Source organism: Haliotis cracherodii, unplaced genomic scaffold (genome assembly GCF_022045235.1).
Source record: "Haliotis cracherodii isolate W230 unplaced genomic scaffold, xgHalCrac1.p SCAF_1, whole genome shotgun sequence".
NCBI classification, from domain to species: Eukaryota; Metazoa; Mollusca; class Gastropoda; order Lepetellida; family Haliotidae; genus Haliotis; species Haliotis cracherodii.
The window spans coordinates 76,949,509-76,969,323 of record NW_027266264.1 but is presented as its reverse complement, the minus strand read 5'-3'; the positions used below and the strand labels follow the sequence as shown (position 1 = coordinate 76,969,323).

At 40.6% G+C, this 19,815-nt stretch overlaps 1 protein-coding gene across 2 annotated transcripts in view; it reads right to left on the bottom strand.

Moving 5' to 3' along the window:
* The window catches only part of LOC139476716 (solute carrier family 12 member 2-like), an 87,820-nt gene that overhangs the window by 19,754 nt on the left and 48,251 nt on the right, over positions 1–19,815 (bottom strand). Inside the window, exons 8-18 of one of the 2 annotated variants that reach the window (XM_071259437.1) lie at positions 18,808–19,134; positions 18,155–18,262; positions 17,268–17,391; positions 16,949–17,050; positions 9,137–9,292; positions 7,487–7,586; positions 7,123–7,234; positions 6,267–6,404; positions 5,403–5,509; positions 3,559–3,668; positions 3,266–3,298 (exon numbers count right to left, since the gene is read on the bottom strand). In XM_071259437.1, coding sequence (XP_071115538.1) covers positions 3,266–3,298; positions 3,559–3,668; positions 5,403–5,509; positions 6,267–6,404; positions 7,123–7,234; positions 7,487–7,586; positions 9,137–9,292; positions 16,949–17,050; positions 17,268–17,391; positions 18,155–18,262; positions 18,808–19,134 — 1,417 coding nt within the window. The remainder of the gene's footprint in view (positions 1–3,265; positions 3,299–3,558; positions 3,669–5,402; positions 5,510–6,266; positions 6,405–7,122; positions 7,235–7,486; positions 7,587–9,136; positions 9,293–16,948; positions 17,051–17,267; positions 17,392–18,154; positions 18,263–18,807; positions 19,135–19,815) is intronic. The other variant, XM_071259447.1, reaches the window with a different exon arrangement.

The window sequence follows — 19,815 nt, the reverse complement described above, 5'->3', positions numbered from 1 at the left end:
CCAATATGACATGTCGGGTGTGTGCAATGCATTAGCTCCTGTGATCTATGTTCACTGGGCCTTTTTGTAAAGAAATATAGTACGTTTTTCAAGATCTGCTCCGGAAACGAGGACTACCTCCATTTTCAGTCTAAATCAAAGTCATTGCCATGGAAACTCGAAAAAATAACTTTTTAAAATAATCCAAAACTATCCAAAGGCACCAGTTCACCACTAGACCTATCTATGTGCCAAGTATGACGAAGAAATATGGTACGGTTTTCAAGATCTGCTCCGGAAACGAGGACTACCACCATTTTCAGTCTAAATCAAAGTCGTTGCCATGGAAACTCAAAAAATAATTTTCTTTTTAGACCCAAACTATCAAAAGGCACCAGTTCACAACTAGACCTATCTATGTGCCAAGTATGACGAAGAAATATGATACGGTTTTCAAGATCTGCTCCGGAAACGAGAACTACTGCCTTTTTCAGTCTAAATCAAAGTCGTTGCCATGGAAACTCAAAAAATAAAAAAAATTTAAATCCCAAACTATCAAAAGGCACCAGTTCACCACTAGATCTATCTATGTGCCAAGTTTGGTGAAGACATATAGTACGGTTTTCAAGATCTGCTCTGGAAACGAGGACTACCTCCATTTTCAGTCTATATCAAAGTCATTGCCATGGAAACTCAAAAAAAATTAAAAAAATAAAATCCCAAACTATCAAAAGGCACCAGTTCACCACTAGATCTATCTATGTGCCAAGTTTGGTGAAGAAATATGGTACGGTTTTCAAGATCTGCTCCGGAAACGAAATGTGACGGACGGACGGCACCCATTCCTATATCCCCCTTCCACTTCGTGGCGGGGGATAATAAATATGAAACAACTATTGACAATGTCCTTAATCTCCAAAAATGTATGTTGAACATTGTTTCATCACAACAGTAAAATTCACTACAAATTCCTGAGGGCTCTATTATTTAATTTCAAACATATACCTATTTTAATCTGAAAGCTGCAGTATTATCATGATTATGGCAGGACTGTTAGTGTCAACATTTGAAAGTAACTTAGTTGGTGTCATTGACATTTGAAAAAAATCTTGATCCTCCATTTCTGACCAATAACCTGATCTTTTCATATTACTGTAGTCATTCGGTCATGCCATGACAGATAAAAAATAGTGATGTGAAAAAATCAGGTGGTCCTTAACTTTTTTGTAGCAGTAAAGATATTGATGAAACTAAGCATTTTATTTGAACAGGTTCAAAGTAACTTAACCCTAGAAGCTATGATTAGTACCGGATACTGGGGTGACAGGGGAATAATACATTCTGTACATTACTTGTCCAAGTATGAGCACTCTCAGAAGGAAAAAGGTCACAGAATGATTATTGCTTCCTGCAATATCAGCAACCTTGCAGCTGTTTCCGCTGACCAAAGACAAAGGATGAATGGTCAAGATACATCATTTCTGTAAGTGATATACACACTGATTCAGTTGGGAAAGCATACACAAGAGGCGTAATATGTGCAGGTTCCTCTCTGTCAATATGCTATCATCATCTTAAGTAACACTCATCACTAGAACAAACAGCTGAGGTGTCTGAAAACTGAAAAGAGCATGCAAACTGAAAAGATAATGCCAAGGATTAAGAAATGAAAATAAATAGGATGAAACGGAAATGAAACAGTTATCCATTTCTGCTTCGGAAATCCCCTCTCACTATAGATGACAAATCTCCAAAAACCAATTGAACAAATCAGACTTCACACTGGAGTTATTGGAGTTGTGAAAATAACTGGCAACACCTCAGGCTTCAATCAAAGCATGATAGTAGGGCAGGGTTGAGTCCAAATTTACTACCATGTGGGTACTCTGGTCAAACTCAGTACCCACCTGACCCCAGTACCTGGGTTACCCGTCCCAGCCGTACATGATAGTAGCAGTCCACTTTGCTGGGTTGATGGTTTCCAATATCCACATACTATTCACACCGTTCCTCATGTTACTATCATTAAAACTTTCATACTGTTTATATGCTGTTCACAGTATTTACCCTATTCATGCTGTTAAATCTATCAATGCTATTCATATTGTTCATTATTATCCCCCGCCCAACAAAGTTGGCGGGGGATATAGAAACGGGCTCCATCTGTCCGTCCATCACGTTTCGTTTTCAGAGGTTCTGTGAGGGTAGGGTTTGTTTCCGGAGCATAACTCATAAACCTTTCAATATTTTTTCATCAAACTTTGCAGGTCTGTCAGGTACATGCTCAACTGGTACCTTTTGCTAGAAATTTTAGAAATTTTTATTTTTTTACGCTTCCATGGCAACAAGATGGACTTAGGTTCCAAACTCTTTTTCTTTTTTCACAATTTCCATGACAAGTTCCATCACATTCATAAGTTTTACAAAAGTAATCAAGAATGGACACCTTATAATGTAGGTTTTTTTTCCCTGGAAACAAAAGTGTATACATGATGCATTTACACATCTATGTCATCAGTTACATAGACGTTTCATACAAAATTGTATGTTCCAGGTCTAGATAGATGTAAATACAAATTTCTTCCAGCACTAACTAGTAAGTAGTAAACAAACCCTTATAACATTTCAGAACACCGGTGGAAAGTCATAAAAATTGAGTTTGACTGCATGGTCATTTGGACTTTCCAATCAATGTTTGATCATTCATTTATCGGACATGACTAATCCATACTACTAAGGCTGTTTATTACAGTCACATTATTCACATAATTGCCACAGTCCACATTGTTAATGCTATACATACAACATATACAGCAACTGCTGTTGCCACCTGATCCCATTTTAGTCACCGCTCACAAGAATTAAATGGTCCCGAGACACTGCGAAGTCCGGGAAACAAAGCATTGGATGTTTTACATAGGAAGTGTTCCCTCAAAGAAAACAGGTACATTTTCAACCTCTCCTGTGCATCTAACCTATTTGGCATCTTTCCACATTGTATATAATGATAATCATATATCCAATCAAAATTCTTACTGAAGGATTTCAGTAACAAATTACGATTACTGTCTCCCAAAACATTTATCCGCTGGTGCAAAATGAGATTGCAGGTAGTTCCACACAGTGACAAACACTGACACAGAGCTGCCACATAAAACAAAGATTTTGAGATGACTGAGATGAAGTTACAACAGAGCTCCCAGATAACACATGCAAACAGGCAGATCGGGAGAGACAGAGGACAACATTGAAGGGCACACCAGCAGGTCATGTGACTTCATCTCACCTGGAGGTCGATGGGGGAAACTGAGAATGCCATCTACAAATTGGAGTTATTATTTGAAGGCAAATATCACACTAATATATCACATTCCATCTCGCTACACATGCCTCATAACATGGCAAAACTGCATCAGATATCAAGTAATAAATCTAGAAGCTAAATGTCAAATTTAAAATTTAAAAAAAAAAACATGCTTGAAATTGAATCAAACCAACGTAAGTTTCTTGCATGAGAACGCATTCCAGTCCAGGATTAATAGCAATGCTTGGCAGAGGAGCTGACACAGATGTACTCACCATCTTCTGTCAAACCATCGGGCATGAATGATGCATCCATGTCCACATCCAGACCAAAGCCTTCCTGCAGCCTCAACAGACCCACTCCATAATTCAGGTCGAAGGCATCACTGGAACACAACAGACATGCGTCACTGACTACAACAGTCAATTATACAGAATCATAAGTTGAATGTTGTCTTTGTGTTTTGTCCCATACATTGAATAATGTTTCAGTTGGAGAAAATAAATAATGAGGAAAACTCAGAAAAGTGTTCAAAATGTGTACAATTTTTATCGTGCCTATGAGGTATTTGTTTATAGAACTTCTTGTGTTATTGTGTCCAAAGTAACTGTGTCTAGGGTCCCACAGCCAATAACAACAGTATTGGTTAAGTCAAAAGTTAACAGTATACACCATGAAAACAAAAAACAGATCAGGGCAAAAAGAAATCCAAAACACATCTGTTAAGTTTTGAGTGGGGAGCCATATTGTAAATCTGGAAATTAATACGACTGCTGACCCCTAGCCAAAAATATCAATGCGACTCCCTCCACCCCATCCCAAGTGGAATGATACATATCCTCATCTTAACCCAATCAAACACAAATAGCACCGCTTATTACCACTGAGTGAAGCACTTCTTTCCTAAAAACAACACACAGTTTATATGTTTACTCTGTTGATTGGCATTAAGGAAGTAGTTGAACCAACAACAGTCCTGTGATTGACACGAGTGGGTAGAACTTTTGACAACAGCAGTGATAACCAGATGCCTATTGTGTAATTCCTATTCTTTGAATGACATTGTTATATACTTGTTACAGCTGCTGCTCAATAAACCGTGTTTGTTTTTAGTTTCAAGTTGGTATTCCCTATATCCAAAGTGTGCAATGCGAAGTTAATTCATGCGAGCAAAGACCACTCACATTTTTCGCATTTAAGATTTATTTATTATTTCAAGATTTATAGTATTTCTCTATATTTGCTTTGGGTGATCTGTGTGCATACAAAACTGTGCAGTCACTATTTGTGGTGTGCATAAATGCATGATGATAACTTGCAATAAACAAGCAATACTTTCTTCATTCTCCATTCCTGAAATCTACTTTTAATCCTTTATCTGTTCTAAAATCTTAAAAAAGCAGACTGCATTGTACTAGTAGTAGTAGTATGTTTGTTTGTTTGTTTGTTGTTTAACGCCGCACTCAGCAATATTCAAGCTATATGCAGCGGTCTGATAATCGAGTCTGGAGTACTGGAGAGTAGTGGTAGTGGTTTGTTTGTTTGTTGTTTAACGCCGCACTCAGCAATATTCCAGCTATATGACGGCGGTCTGTAAAATAATCAAGTCTGGACAAGACAATCCAGTGATTGACCACATGAGCATCAATCGATGCAACTGGGATCAATGACATGCATCAAACAAGCCAGCGAGCCTGACCACCCAATCCCGTTAGTCGCCTTTTACGACAAGCATAATCGCCTTTAACGGCAAGTATGGGTTGCTGAAGACCTATTCTACCCCGGAATCTTCACGGGTCGGTAGTGGTAGTGGTAGTGGTAGTAGTATAATAAGTGTGTGAGTGAGTGAGTGAGTGAGTATGGTTTTACGCCGCTTTTAGCAATATTCCAGCAATATCACGGCGGGGGACACCAGAAATGGGCTTCACACATTGTACCCATGTCGGGAATCGAACCCGGGTCTTCGGCGTGACGAGCAAACGCTTTAACCACTAGGCTACCCGACCACCCCCATATGATGATAATGATAATGATGATGATGTAAACATATTCTTTTAAATCCTCTACTTTCATCATTGTTCATTACTTTCACAGCGGCCCAGGAATTCCTGTCACTCACTGTATTATCTTGAAATATTCCTCCACAGCACTTGGCTCACACTTTGTCCAATCAGATTTGAAACCCATGATTAATGTATTAGGTCGAAGCTTGCCAACGCCAACAGTCTACAAAAAAGACCATACAGAGTGATTTATATAACATACATTGACCTTTATATGCATACGAAAATCACACAAACTTCCCTTGACAATTGCCCGTTCAGTAGGAAAGCGCCAGTTGTGTGAAATTGCTTTCAAGGCCACAATTCTAGAGGACTGTTTTTTTTAAGTCGCATAACCAAATTGCCCATCAGGTCCTTTGACCTGCATCATGCTATGCAGAGCTCCAGATAAGCTGCGTATCTGCGTAAAATACGCATCAGAAATGCAGAAATACGCAGTAAAATAAAATCCAAGCATATCAAATACGCAATGAACATTACAGATACGGTACAAAAATAAAACTTGTGTGTATCATCAAAATATTGTGAAGTAACGCTGCGTATTCGATTAGCAAATCAGCATCTTATTTTGAAATTATAAACGGGCATTCTGTCAACCTTGCCAAACTCCACGATGACAGTTACATCATGATCATTTGCCATCACACTTTCGTGTGGAAGTATCGTGGTATTTTTGAGTCCTATAAAGCTCTCGAACCCACACAACACCAGTTTGCAGGGACTAGATGAATAGTGTTTTTAAATATTTAACTTAAATACCCACATGTGAAAAAACTAGTGGGTAACAGAAATTTGAATACCCAGATACAATTACTGATGCCCAATGATTTAAAAATGCATGGGTAAAATACCCACAACACATAAAGCTTATCTGGAGTTCTGCTATATTCCTCAACCCAAGAATAATTCTTGACTCTCACATGCATTATAGACTGGGCACCGTGGCGGAACGATGGGGCAGTAGTGGCAGTGTAGAAGGCCTTGACTCTCCGCTTGCTCAGCCAGCTGTACGCAGCGTTGGTGTTAAGGAGCTTCTTCAGGTTACCGCTCTGCTGACCCTGAAAAACACAAGAGAATACTCATAGCATGTTCTTTGGGAAGAATTGCATCCCCTTACTACACTTACTGCAGAGTCACGATCTGACATGTTTCACAGGCAGCCAAATGGCTATTGCTGGATACTTCTGAAGGGCAGCTACAACTGGCCATTTTCCAGAAAAATAACACTTTGGAAACTAAATAGAAAGTCACCACAGTTTACAAATTATCCCATCATGAAGTTTATGGTTGTCATGCTTCAGAATATTTAGTGACTATCAAACACTTAGTATTCAGTGATCATGGTGATATTATTGTATCTGTATAGAAGTTTGGGTATCTTAATAATCCTTCAAATGTCAGCAATACCATTTTCCCTTTATATGGAGCATCTTGGCAATGTTATTTGAGTCACCTAATGAATGAACGCCAACATCAAGTCAAACATTCAAGATAGAATAAGCTCCACTCTGGGAACAACATAATTAGGGATGGATGGATAGACTGACAGACAGACAGAAAACAGAGATCACTATATCCCACACAACACATGATGGTTGGAGAAAAGGGTCCCGGGTCTGTCTTACCACAGTCTTGTCCCATGTTGTTGATAAGGGCAACTTCAACTGTTGGTGACATGGAGGTAAACATAAGGCCGGGATGTCATTGCCATGTGGCCCGTTCATGGGAAATGTACAGAGGAGGAAATCAAGATAGTTGGGGTCTGGTTTTACTTACCACTATAACATTAGCACACACCATCAGACTTATTTTTTTGCTGATATGGGAAACAAAATCTACTAGGGCTGGTCGATTCTCTGGTAAACCGGACAAGACAAGCATCTGTGGTCTGGTGACAGGAAAATATATCATATAGTCAGATTTCATCAACGCTAGCTGTCTATATTAGATTCAAGCTGTTTCTATATCACAGAAGAATATTTCAATATGTACCTATTTGCAGTTTAAGAGTCAGGAGCTTCAAATTAATGGGCACATCTTGAAAAGTTCAATTAGGAGATATATTTTAATCATAACCTATTGCCACAAAATAAAATACATCAATTAAGGAAACTAAAAAGCCACAATCATAGCAGGTTACCTGAAGTTTTTGATATGGTCTTCAACTGATATGAGTTTAAGGGAAGACTGCAGAGCATTCCGGTACACATGTGCTTGTGTCGATGACCCCCAGTTTACCTCTGAAAGACAATACAATTTCAGTCAGAGTAACCAACATGTCACAAGCATGTGGTGTGTCACTTACTGAAGGTCAATTTTTGTCTGAACAGCATATACATTTTCTTATTAAAATTGTATGGACTGAGAAATATTAGCTTGACCATCCTTGTCCCTGTACATCTGATTAACATGATTAAGTGCAAGGTGCACCAAAGTAATAAGAATATGGGGGCAGGAAAACAATAGCTGAAAGAAAGCATGTGCAATGCTCCACACTATCTACCAGGTCACGCATTGTCGCCATCTGGTCGTCACATTGGTCTTAACACAAACGTAGTATACTGAGGTCCTCGTTTACCCTCTTATCTTAACTCACTAGGGCATTATTAAAGTTCAAATTAATCAACTTTATTAATTTCTCAACAGGAGATCTCAAAGGTGGATTAACATATCTGTCAAGTACAGCATCACCATGCAGCTTTCCACTGTTTATCATATGAAACCTAATCTTACTTCCAGGCAATTACTAGGTCTAGTTGACATAATATCAACTGTGCAATAGCAGTGTCAATACTATCTGGCTAAATCAAATACTGTGTGACATAGTGGTACATCTCCACATCTTCTGTGGTGTGACATGGTGGTACATCTCCATATCTTCTGTGGTGTGTCATAGTGGTACATCTCCACATCTTCTGTGGTGTGTCATAGTGGTGCATCTCCACATCTTCTGTGGTGTGTCATAGTGGTACATCTCCACATCTTCTGTGGTGTGACATAGTGGCATATAACTTGGCTTTTGGACTAGAATAGTATCTGTTATGTGTGACATTGGTACATTGACTGTGGTGATATACAGTGCCATGCTACATGGCTTTGTGTGGTCCAATAGTATACTGGTACTATCTGGTGTCATATGTAACATACTGACTGTGGTGTGATACACTGGCACATTACATGGCTTTGTGTGATACAGTAGCGTACTAACTGGCATAATGTGTGAAAATAATTTATAGACTGAGGTGTGATACAGGGGCTCATTGCCTGGCTTTGTGTGATACAGTAGCATATGAACTGGCATTATGTGTGAAAGTGATTTGTTGACTGAGGTGTGATACAGGGGCTCATTACCTGGCTTTGTGTGATACAGTAGCGTATTAACTGGCATTATGTGTGAAAGTGATTTGTTGACTGAGGCAGGATACAGGGGCTCATTGCCTGGCTTTGTGTGATACAGTAGCATATGAACTGGCATTATGTGTGAAAGTGATTTGTTGACTGAGGTGTGATACAGGGGCTCATTACCTGGCTTTGTGTGATACAGTAGCATATGAACTGGCATTATGTGTGAAAGTGATTTGTTGACTGAGGTGTGATACAGGGGCTCATTGCCTGGCTTTGTGTGATACAGTAGCATATGAACTGGCATTATGTGTGAAAGTGATTTGTTTACTGAGGTGTGATACAGGGGCTCATTACCTGGCTTTGTGTGATACAGTAGCATATGAACTGGCATTATGTGTGAAAGTGATTTGTTGACTGAGGCAGGATACAGGGGCTCATTACCTACCTGGCTTTGTGTGGTGTACATATATAAACAAGGCACTGATGACTCCAAATGTGATGAGTGCAGTCCACCAGTTGATGATGAACATGACTGCCAGGCAGATGATGGCTCCAAGCAAGCTGCACCACTTGTTGTAGAAACGGAATGCTGGGCGCCAACCTAAGATGCACAGACAAGATAAGTGATAATAGGGAGTGAATGAATGTTGTTCGTGAGAGAACAAAGACGTATTAGTGTCTTGAGATAATTTAATCCGCTGCAATCGACGAGAAATACACAAATGGGCTTTGAGATTGAGTTGTGATTGTGTTTTACCCATCATTACTTTGTTTTTCTTCGTGACTGGCATGCGAAATCAACGGCGACATGCAATCCTCTCCATAATAACCAACACAAGGGAGATAACTAAAAGTTAATTATAACGGACTACCGCACAAAAGAAATAATCAAATTAATGCTGGTCATTAACATAGCCACCCCCCTGACAGGGTCAAAAGCATTTGCTACCATTGATAACCTAAATGTCCAAGTAAAGAAAATTATAATCAATAAATCTAGATGAATGTTCATAGGAAATCTGAGCTCTGTGTTCACTTTGTGCAAGTCCTACATCTAAGCGTCACTACACACAGATTCCTCCAGCACACACACCTTAGCCGCTGGTCTGATGTACTGACCATTTTTGGTTTGGACTTTCAAAGTTCGAACACGTCCATCATCGCCAGCGTAAACCTCGACGATCCTTGCCAAATCCCAATGTCCTCTGGGTTTAGCTTCGTCGACCACCAGAACGAGATCTCCAACTGAAACATTCTGAGATTCTGATCTCCAACACCTTCTCACAGTGAGCTCCGGCAAATATTCCTTTTGCCAGCGCTTGTACACATGATCTGCAATGACTTGAGCCTGTCTCCACCGTCGTCTACTATTGATTTCGTTATCATGAAAAACATCAGGTGGAGTACAAATATCAGCTCTCCCAAGAATAAAGTGATTCGGAGTAAGTGCCGTAAAGTCACTTGGGCTGGTACTGTTGTATGTCAGTGGCCTGCTGTTCAAGACAGCTTCAACTTCGATCAAGGCAACTCGAAGAACAGTTTCTCGAACACGGAGATTTTTCAGGACTGACCTCAAGGCGGCTTTGACAGAACGCACTAACCTTTCCCACGCTCCACCAAAGTGAGGACTGAGAGGGGGATTAAAATGCCATTCAATCTTCATCGGGGTGAGGTAGTCAGCAATTTTGGTTTGCTGGATGTTCTGCAAACATTGATACAGTTCATTGTCTGCACCGCGGAAATTAGTGCCATTGTCACTATAAAGATGACCAGGATGTCCACGACGTCCTATGAAACTCCGAAGAACCAACAAAAATTCATCTGTCTCAAGTGAATTTGCAAGCTCAATGTGGACGGCTCTTGTTGAGAGACATGTAAATAGACAGCCCCACCTCTTCACTGTGCTTCTACGTTCCTTCACCATCAGTGGACCGAAATAATCAACTCCTGTATGAGCAAACACGCCTTCAAAAGCACTAATCCGACATAGAGGCACATCTGCCATCTTGACAATGGTGGGCTTTGCTCGTCTACGGTGGCAATCACGGCAACTGCGTAGAACTTGTTTGGCTATTTTCCTTGCATTGACTGGCCAATATTGTTGTCTAACAAGTGCTATCATATGCTCTTGTCCACAATGTGCAGACTTGATATGCATATCTTCCATGATCAGGTGAGTCACTGGGTGATTGCCAGGCATGATTATCTGATACTTGGCTTCATTGGGAATCTGAGCTTTGCGCAGTCTTCCTCCAACTCTGATTAATCTACCGTCAAATGTCGGAGACAACGGAAAGAGTTTTGATTTCGCTGAGAGCCCCTGACCTGCTTCAAAATTAGCAAATTCCTCAGGGAACGCTTCCCTCTGTGTTTCTTCAATCAAGTGATACTCGACCTCTGTTCGCTCCCTCACTGTCATTGTTTTGTTGCGATTTGGTTTCAGTTCTCTGTGTTTCAGGGTTGACAGAAAGTTTCGAACTGCTCTTAAAGTCCATGCCGACAGGCCGACAAGTCGTTGCCAAGATGAAAAGTCAGCTGGATCCAAGATGCCCGACAGCTTGAGGCCTTGTAAGTCAGGAGCTGATTGATCTCGTTTGACAAGACTCTTCATCACACATTTGCCTTTGATTTCTGGGTCATTCCCAGGTGTGTGTCCTGGAATCTCATGTAAAGGCCAGTTGTCTTCAGATGACCAGAGGAATTCAGGTCCATGAAACCATGGATGAGATTGTGTTAGGCTGCATGCATGCAGTCCTCTTGTTGAGTGGTCAGCTGGATTGTCCACACTTGCAACATGACGCCACTGCTTACTGTCGCTTGAGTCAAGGATTTCCGACACTCTGTTGGCTACGAATGGCTTGAAGCGTTTCGTTTCATTGTTCAGATATTGTAGCACAGTATTCGAATCTGTCCAGAACACAACTCTTTCTATTTTCAGGTCCAGCTCTTTTTTCAGCACAACCCACAAACGGATTGCTAAAACTGCCCCCTGAAGTTCCAGCCTGGGTATCGTCAACTGTGGAGTTAATGGTGCAACATGAGTCTTTGCAGCCAGGAATGAGCATGTGTTTGTCCCGGAATTAAGCAAGTACCGAAGATATGCTACAGCACCGTATCCTTTCTCTGAAGAGTCAGCAAATACATGCACTTCTACATGATCAAACTGTGACGAGAACAGCAGGTGATGCCTGGGTAAATTGAAATCGTGTAACTGTTCCAGCTCGCTGTGCCATACTTCCCATTTTGCTTGGATATCTATTGGAAGTGTATCATCCCAATCGAGACCACGTCGCCATATTTCTTGGATCATGAATTTGGCGCGGATGGTGAATGGAGCAAGATATCCGCATGGATCGAATATTGAACAAACAGTACTGACTACAGCTCTTTTAGTGTTTGTCACATCCCTGTGTGTGGGATTGAATGTAAAGCAGTCCTGCTCAACATTCCAGCACAGTCCTAGAGCGCGTTGCAGGGGTTGTTCATCTAAATCAAAGTCTTTAGGCTGATTTGCTTTTTGACTTTCAGGAATGACAGCAAGGACTTTCTCTGAGTTTGAGACCCACTTATGTAAATGAAAACCACCCTTTTGCATCAGATTTGGTAGGTCCTGTGTCATCTGGATCGCTTCAGCTACAGTTTCAACTGACTTCACCAGATCGTCAACGTAGAAGTCTCTCGAAACAGCCTTGATCACTGATGGATGAAATTCATTTGCGTTGTCGCGAGCAGTTTGCTGGAGTGCATAACATGCACAAGAACATGAATCGGTGGCTCCAAAGATGTGTACAAGCATTTTGTAGACATCAGGTGGACCAGGTTGCTGGTTGTCGGCTTTCCATAAGAATCTTAGTGAGTCTGAGTCATGTTCAAAAACTCTTACTTGGTGGAACATGCCTTCCACATCAGCCATGAGGGCAATTTGATATAACCTGAACCTCTGAATCACTCCAAACAAGTTATTCACTAAATCTGGGCCACTCAACAGATTGTCATTTAATGATGTTCCGGCATATGCTGCAGCCGCATCAAAAACTACCCTCACCTTGCCAGACTTATTTGGGCTTGTGACTCCATGGTGCGGTATATACCACGTTCGTGGTGAAACACTGGCTATTTCCTCCTGCATGAGTTTTCGTGCGTGACCATTTGATATATAGCCATTCAGAGTGTTGCTGTACATGATCCCGAAATCTTTATCATGCATTAGTCTCTTTGCCAAGAGCTTGAATCGTTTCTCCGCAGCAGCATAGTTGTTCGGGAGAATGCAATCCGCCTTTTTCCAGAGCATACCAACTTGGTAATGTCCATCCACTAAACAGGTAGTCTCTTTCAGGATGTGTTCTGCTTTTCGATCATCAATGGACGATGATTGCTTCTTGTCATACACAGCTCCAAAGGACTCAGTTTTCCAGAATCGCTCAACACTCTCGTGTATTTCCAGATCGCGTGTAATTGTGAGATTGACACTGGCTTGGACTTCCTGAGCAGCACTACTTTCACAACTTGCCACCCCCATGAGTGACCATCCCAGGGCAGTGCGAACAGCAACTGGTTCACCTTTTTGTCCCTCAATGACTTCAACTTGCAAGTGTGCCTCAGGAATGTTTAAGCCAATCAACATCTTGATTTGTGCTGGTTCAACTGAGGGTATGTCTAGGTGTTTGATATGCTTCCAGTCTGGATTCACGAACTGAGGTCGGCAATCAAAAGCATTTGATTTGACTGTCCATGCTTCTTTTACATGAATGTTAGAGGCATCAAGCATATTTGCTGATGTAATGTTAAGGGAAACTCTGCTTGATGGCTCTGTAGTTATACTATTACATGTTTTCATCTTAAGAGTTTGCCGTTCTCCTTTGATTCCCAAATCCTGCACAAACTCATCATGAATCAAGGTGACATCGCTGGCAGAATCTAACAATGCAAACGTTTTCATAACTCTACCACTCTGTCCATACGCAAGAATTGGCACAATCTGAAAGAACACTGTGTTTCCAAATGACTGCATCTTCTTGTTTATTGCTTCAACTGTTTCTGGATTATTTCGATGCAACAGTGTATGATGTCTCTTGCCACATCCTGGTTCTCGGCATGCCATCAAAGAGAAACACTTATCTGCTGTGTGAGAGGGTTTCAAGCAGTTGAAACAAAGCTTATTCTCAGTGACGACAGTACTTCGTTCAGGAACAGGCTTGTTTGAAAACAGTGGACAGTGATATAGATAATGAGGCTGTTTACACATTGGGCATGGTAACTTTGAACGACTGTCATATTGCTTGACTGAACCTTTTCGAGCAAGCGGAGTCTTACTGTTTTGTATGTCAGTCATGGAAACCGTCGTAGCATATACTGTGCTTTGTCTTTCAGGTCCCTTGTACCCTGAAGATCCGTTATGTTTAGACAATTTCCTTTGGGTTGATGTATGAGCAGCGAATGCAATGGCATATGGGTTGAAATCTGCATCTACCCTGTCCCTTAGCCAATTGTTGAGATCATACAGGTTGGGTTCTCTAGTTCTTGTGATGTGTCGCACAAACTCATTCCATTTTGTGATTTTGTCATTTGGTAAACGTCTTGCAATTCTGAGCACCATATCTGGGCTGTGTAATTCAGACAAATACTGAAATTGCTCAAGTGTTGTAATGCAGTCCCGAATAGTAACGTAGAACTTTCGAAGAGATGATGGGTCGTGACTTGCAATCATCGATCCTGAGGTCACTCTTTCCAAGAAAGCTCTTGCGACCTTGATACGATGGCCGAAGGCACGCTTTAACTCTTGTAGTGCTAAAGCATAGTTGCGACCTGAAGATCCTAGCCCTTGCACAAGGTGTTTTGCATCCCCTTCCAAATGAGACTGAAGTAAGTCCATTCGCCGAACATCAAATATTCCGGGTCGAGTATGTACTTGCGCATGAAACCGCTCGATGAAACAAGGCCATTCAATAGCTTTACCACTAAACTTCGGTAAGTCAATCTTAGGCAGATCTCGCTCGCTCTCTAGCTTGATAAGAGCATGAGTTAGGTGATCTTTATCTGAAGAATTCACCTCGGATATCGTTTCTTGTCCAAGAATGAGGTGATCTATCCATGCGTCAATCGGTTCGTATGGTTGACGGTTTTGCACAGTGACAGGAGGTCGAGATACCTCGAAACTGGGAACATGTATGTTGAGTTGTGTTGGTTGTGATCTGAGTGTTTCTTTCATACTTGGGGTAAGTGCTTCTGAATGAGGGTTTTGTTGATCCACGTTACTACACTTGACAGCTCCATCAGATGCTTCCAACCACTTCTGAATATATTCCTGTTTTCCATGTTCATGAAAATGAGTTTTCCTATCAGCCACATTACTACCTATTTCAAGCATGTCTTCACGCATTTTCACCTCCAAATCTGCCATATCCTTTCTGTGTGTTGCTTCCTGCTTGACCTGTGTGGCCTGCATTTCAGCAATTTGCTTAGACTGATTTACATGAAGTTCAGTCATTTTTGCAGCAAGTTTTGCTGCTTCCTCAGCAAAAAATGCTTTCAGTTTTGCTTGTTCAGCTTTAAACACCATATTTGTATTGCTGCTCTTCCCTTGGCTGTAATTGTCATTTTCACTTTCAATTGATCTAGTGTCACCTTGTGAGCTTATCACAGACAGTGACTTAACAGATTTGCTCACTAAAATGTCTCCAATTTCTTCCAGTGTTTTATTTGCAACTTCCTGCCTTTCCTTAAACCAATCCATTGCCTGCTGACTTTCTGTTTCACCATGCAACACTGACAAATACTGCCTATGGGCATCATACAGAGCTTTTACCGCCGCTTCAATTTTGTTGCATGTGACTGATAATGTTCGTTTCGACCTCGTTTCCGTAATTTGAGACCTTGCCGTATTAATAATTGCCGTCAAACGAGCAGCATAACCACTCCTAGCATACTTCAAGTCTTGTTTTTCTGTGTTAAACTCGTATCTATCGGGATGAATTCCCTTTGTCGATCTACTAGACCGTCTTGGCAAACCAGGCTCAGAACGAGTGCTTCGCAAGTGTTTAGAATCAAATTCAGCATTAAGTGACAGTTTTGGTGGCCCACCTTTGGTAGATTCCATCTTTAAAGGATAACTGAAAGTTCCAACACTTCTGTGCTAAATGAGAGGAATTAACTGTGTTTGAATGCTGCAAGGGGTTCAGTTTTCGCGCACATGAAGAAAAACTTTTTGTTCGTGAGAGAACAAAGACGTATTAGTGTCTTGAGATAATTTAATCCGCTGCAATCGACGAGAAATACACAAATGGGCTTTGAGATTGAGTTGTGATTGTGTTTTACCCATCATTACTTTGTTTTTCTTCGTGACTGGCATGCGAAATCAACGGCGACATGCAATCCTCTCCATAATAACCAACACAAGGGAGATAACTAAAAGTTAATTATAACGGACTACCGCACAAAAGAAATAATCAAATTAATGCTGGTCATTAACAAATGTTAACAAATGTTATATTTGGGATAACACTTTCTCAGTAAAGTACAGATTCTCGTACTTTTTTGGGTTGAGTCCCGTCCGGGATTTGAACCCACACTGCCAGAGTGAGGCAACCAATCGCCAGCACACAAAGTCAGTGATCTAACCTACTCAGTCACCGAGAGGTACACAAAGTACGCAATCTAGACTCCCAGTTGACTTTCATTTTTGTGGAAGCCTCGGTGGCTGAGTGGGTTAGATCGCTGACTTCGTGTGCTGGAGATTAGTTGCCTCACTCTGGCAGTGTGGATTCGAATCCCGGACGGACTCAACCCTAAAAAGTACGAGAATCTGTACTTTACTATGAAAGCGTTATCCCAGATATAACATTTGTTACATTTGACCACTTTCTAAAAGGCATTGTGTGTTCATGAATGAATATTGTTTAACGCCACAGTTGGCAATTTAGCAGCAGCCAGCTTATCACAGTAGTCTGTAAATAAATGAGTCTGGACCAGTTAAAGAAGGGACTGTATGCATTAGCAAAAATACATGTCATGATGACACACATAACGCCAAGGTGATCAAAGTTTAAAATATTAACACCATTATTCTGGGCATCTTGACCTAAATCCCTTGTTTACCAATCTCTTCTGTTGATGAAATCAGCACCACTCATTTTTGGAGAGAGAAGAAGAGGGATACAGTTTGTAAATTTTCATTATTTAAAATATTTTTAATAACTGAGCACCAAAACCTCTTCTTTCCCCCACACAGATTAGCAATAAAACAAATGCTCATCCTTACCTGGTGAGCGGGCAAGTGAGGCGTCGAAGCAGGAATAGTTGATCAGTGTGTAAGACATAAGAAAGAAATTGGATATCACAGGGGCTATGGCATTTAGGTCACCTGAAATAACAACATGAAGATAATCATTATTTTCTGGGAAATGATCAAAAGCCTTTGTGTCATAGTTGATTTGTAAATCACAAAAGTAAAGAAGGTTGGCCTTACTACAAAATGACATAAATTGTTACTTTTGACTCATTTCCAGGTATAATCAGCATGTGTCAAGCCTGATGTAGTTTGGACCTGATGGAACTTATCACAATATTAAAGTACTTACCAATAAAAACAAATCCTAAACCTATAAAATAAGCCAGCAGGTAGGCACGTCTTGGGCTATCATCAATCCCATAGCCTTTTGCAAAAAACTTTATTTTAGGGAAGATTTCATCTTTGCAAACAGCCTGAAAGACAAAATATTATTGTATGTACAACCTTACAGTCCAATCTAGGAAAATATACATATGGTTGTAAATCACAAGAGCTGCAAGGCAGCATAAACATTAGCATGAAGATTTGATGTTGGAAGAATTCCCAAATCATTGTATACATTCTTTTATGCAAATTATTAAAATAATGTAGAGAAGTGAACGTTGTCGAACACTGCAGTCAGCAATATTTCAAACATATCACAGTGACCTGTAAATAATTGACCAGGCAAACAATAATGGAAATCAATACACAACAAAGCGTATAACAGGCATGCAATATCGTCAAAAATATATGAGTCAACTTGTCCAAAACTTTCTCCTTTTCAATAGATTTTACCCCTTACTACGAGGCTTTCATAGGTTTCGTTTGGAAACGAATGTTTTTGAACAAATGAGCATCAGATCCTAGCAAAACTAAGGGATGCAAATTTATAGAGAGAATTTCAATGGCTTAGACCACAAGTGAAATATTCCCAGACCTGGATCCTGTTCCACAAGGCAATCTTACCACTATCGTAAGTCAATGTTAAAGTAGGGGAGTATTAATCCTAAGATACCTCTGTGGAACGAGGCCCAGGATTTGTGGCTGAAGTCATGTTAAGCACAATATTGTGGAGAATCAGTACACTGACGCATTGTTTCATACATGGTTACATACAAAGAGATTTGTAATCATGGGTGGATTTCAAATAGCTGGTGTGTTAAATCTGCACTATCATTTGGAACAGGAGCATACCTGGAAGACTTTAGGGGCGGAAACAAGACTCGCTAATGCCGAGGAAAGTGTGGCCGAGAAGATTCCAGCTGTGATAAGTGGACCAAAGCCTGACATCATCTCCATGGCCTGCAATGTCAACTTTCACTTTGTACATGTACATGGATATGGTTAAATGCCAGAGTGTATACTCTAAGTGCAATATGACAGATGAAACAGATCATTTCTGCCATTTGTAGAGGCACTGTATATAAATGACGTACAGGAAAAGGCTTTAAAGGTTATTTTTAACATTATTGCAATCAAAAATACCTCAGAATTTAAGAAAATAAGAACTTTTAAGATATCCCAAATTTGACCAAAATAATTATTTTGTCCCCAGGGCATTTGGTTTAGAGTTCTATATAAATCCCTGCTGCATATGATGTTAAAGAAGAATACTTAATGGGTGATCAATATTCCCTAAATGAGATTCTGGTGTAAAATAAATCTTTCAAAACAAATGGTAAAGCTAAATAGCAATAATTGATACTCAATTCCATCCAACATCATGAATATTAGAAACTGTATAACAGCTTGCATTACTGACAAGTAATGAAATATAAATCACAACATAAACTTATCTTAATGAAATATCTGGTATCACATGATATGAACTTCATAAGCTTACAAACCTGATAATCATGCATCAGCCCATAAGCACATACGCCATTCTTGCCTAGAGAGCAGTTTCGTATCACATCCACCGTATACACAGTACTTGTTGACGTGTTTGGGGCTTGCTGTGCCGCCGACATCGCCGCCGACATCACCACCGACGCCAGCGTTGTAGTTGTGACGTTTGAAAGCTGTACAACAGTGGTTGCACCCACTGCCATGTCGAGGGGTCCGACAGCATTCCGCAGCATGCAGCCCCCCAGGGTCCAGGCCACGCCCAGATACACAATGGTGGAAATGAGGATGGACAGTAGAGTTCCTTTTGGGATCGCTGTCTGGGCATCCTTACAACATGAAGCAAGTCTGTCAGATGTGTTTCTACGCTGAGTGAGTAAGTGGGTGAGTGAGTGGGTGGGAAGGTGAGTGAGTGAGTGAGTGAGTGAGTGAGTGAGTGAGTGAGTGAGTGAGTGAGTGAGTGAGACATTTGCCATTTTTAAGGGTTTTGCTACATGTTATCATAATAAGGACTAGTGGACTAAAACTGTTAGCTTCTACCGCTGTGTCAGAAATTTACCACTTCAGTGAAACCCACGAGCATGGGTATGGTGCTGACAAATCTAGAAACATAATCGGGGCGAACCGGGATTCGAACCCACAATCATAGGTTTCTGGCGTGCCCAAGGGATGCAACTCTGCACAGCGAATCGCTGCGCTTTAGACGACTGGGCCACCCATGCCCCCTGACATACTTGAACATAGGCTTACGATAGTTGTAGTACTGAGATGATCCTAGTTCCCATACTTGAATATAGACTTATGATAGTCAGTGCTAAGATCACTTACATGCTATCACTTCAATATGATTTATATGTATTACATTTGTAAACAAACAAACAAAAACTAAGTAATTTCCTCCAAATAACTTGTCATAAATCCTGTTAATATCCCAAAATATGTGGAAACCCTAATACGTCCTTACATACATGAAATTATTTTTTTTATTGTAGACAACAAAATGTTATTGT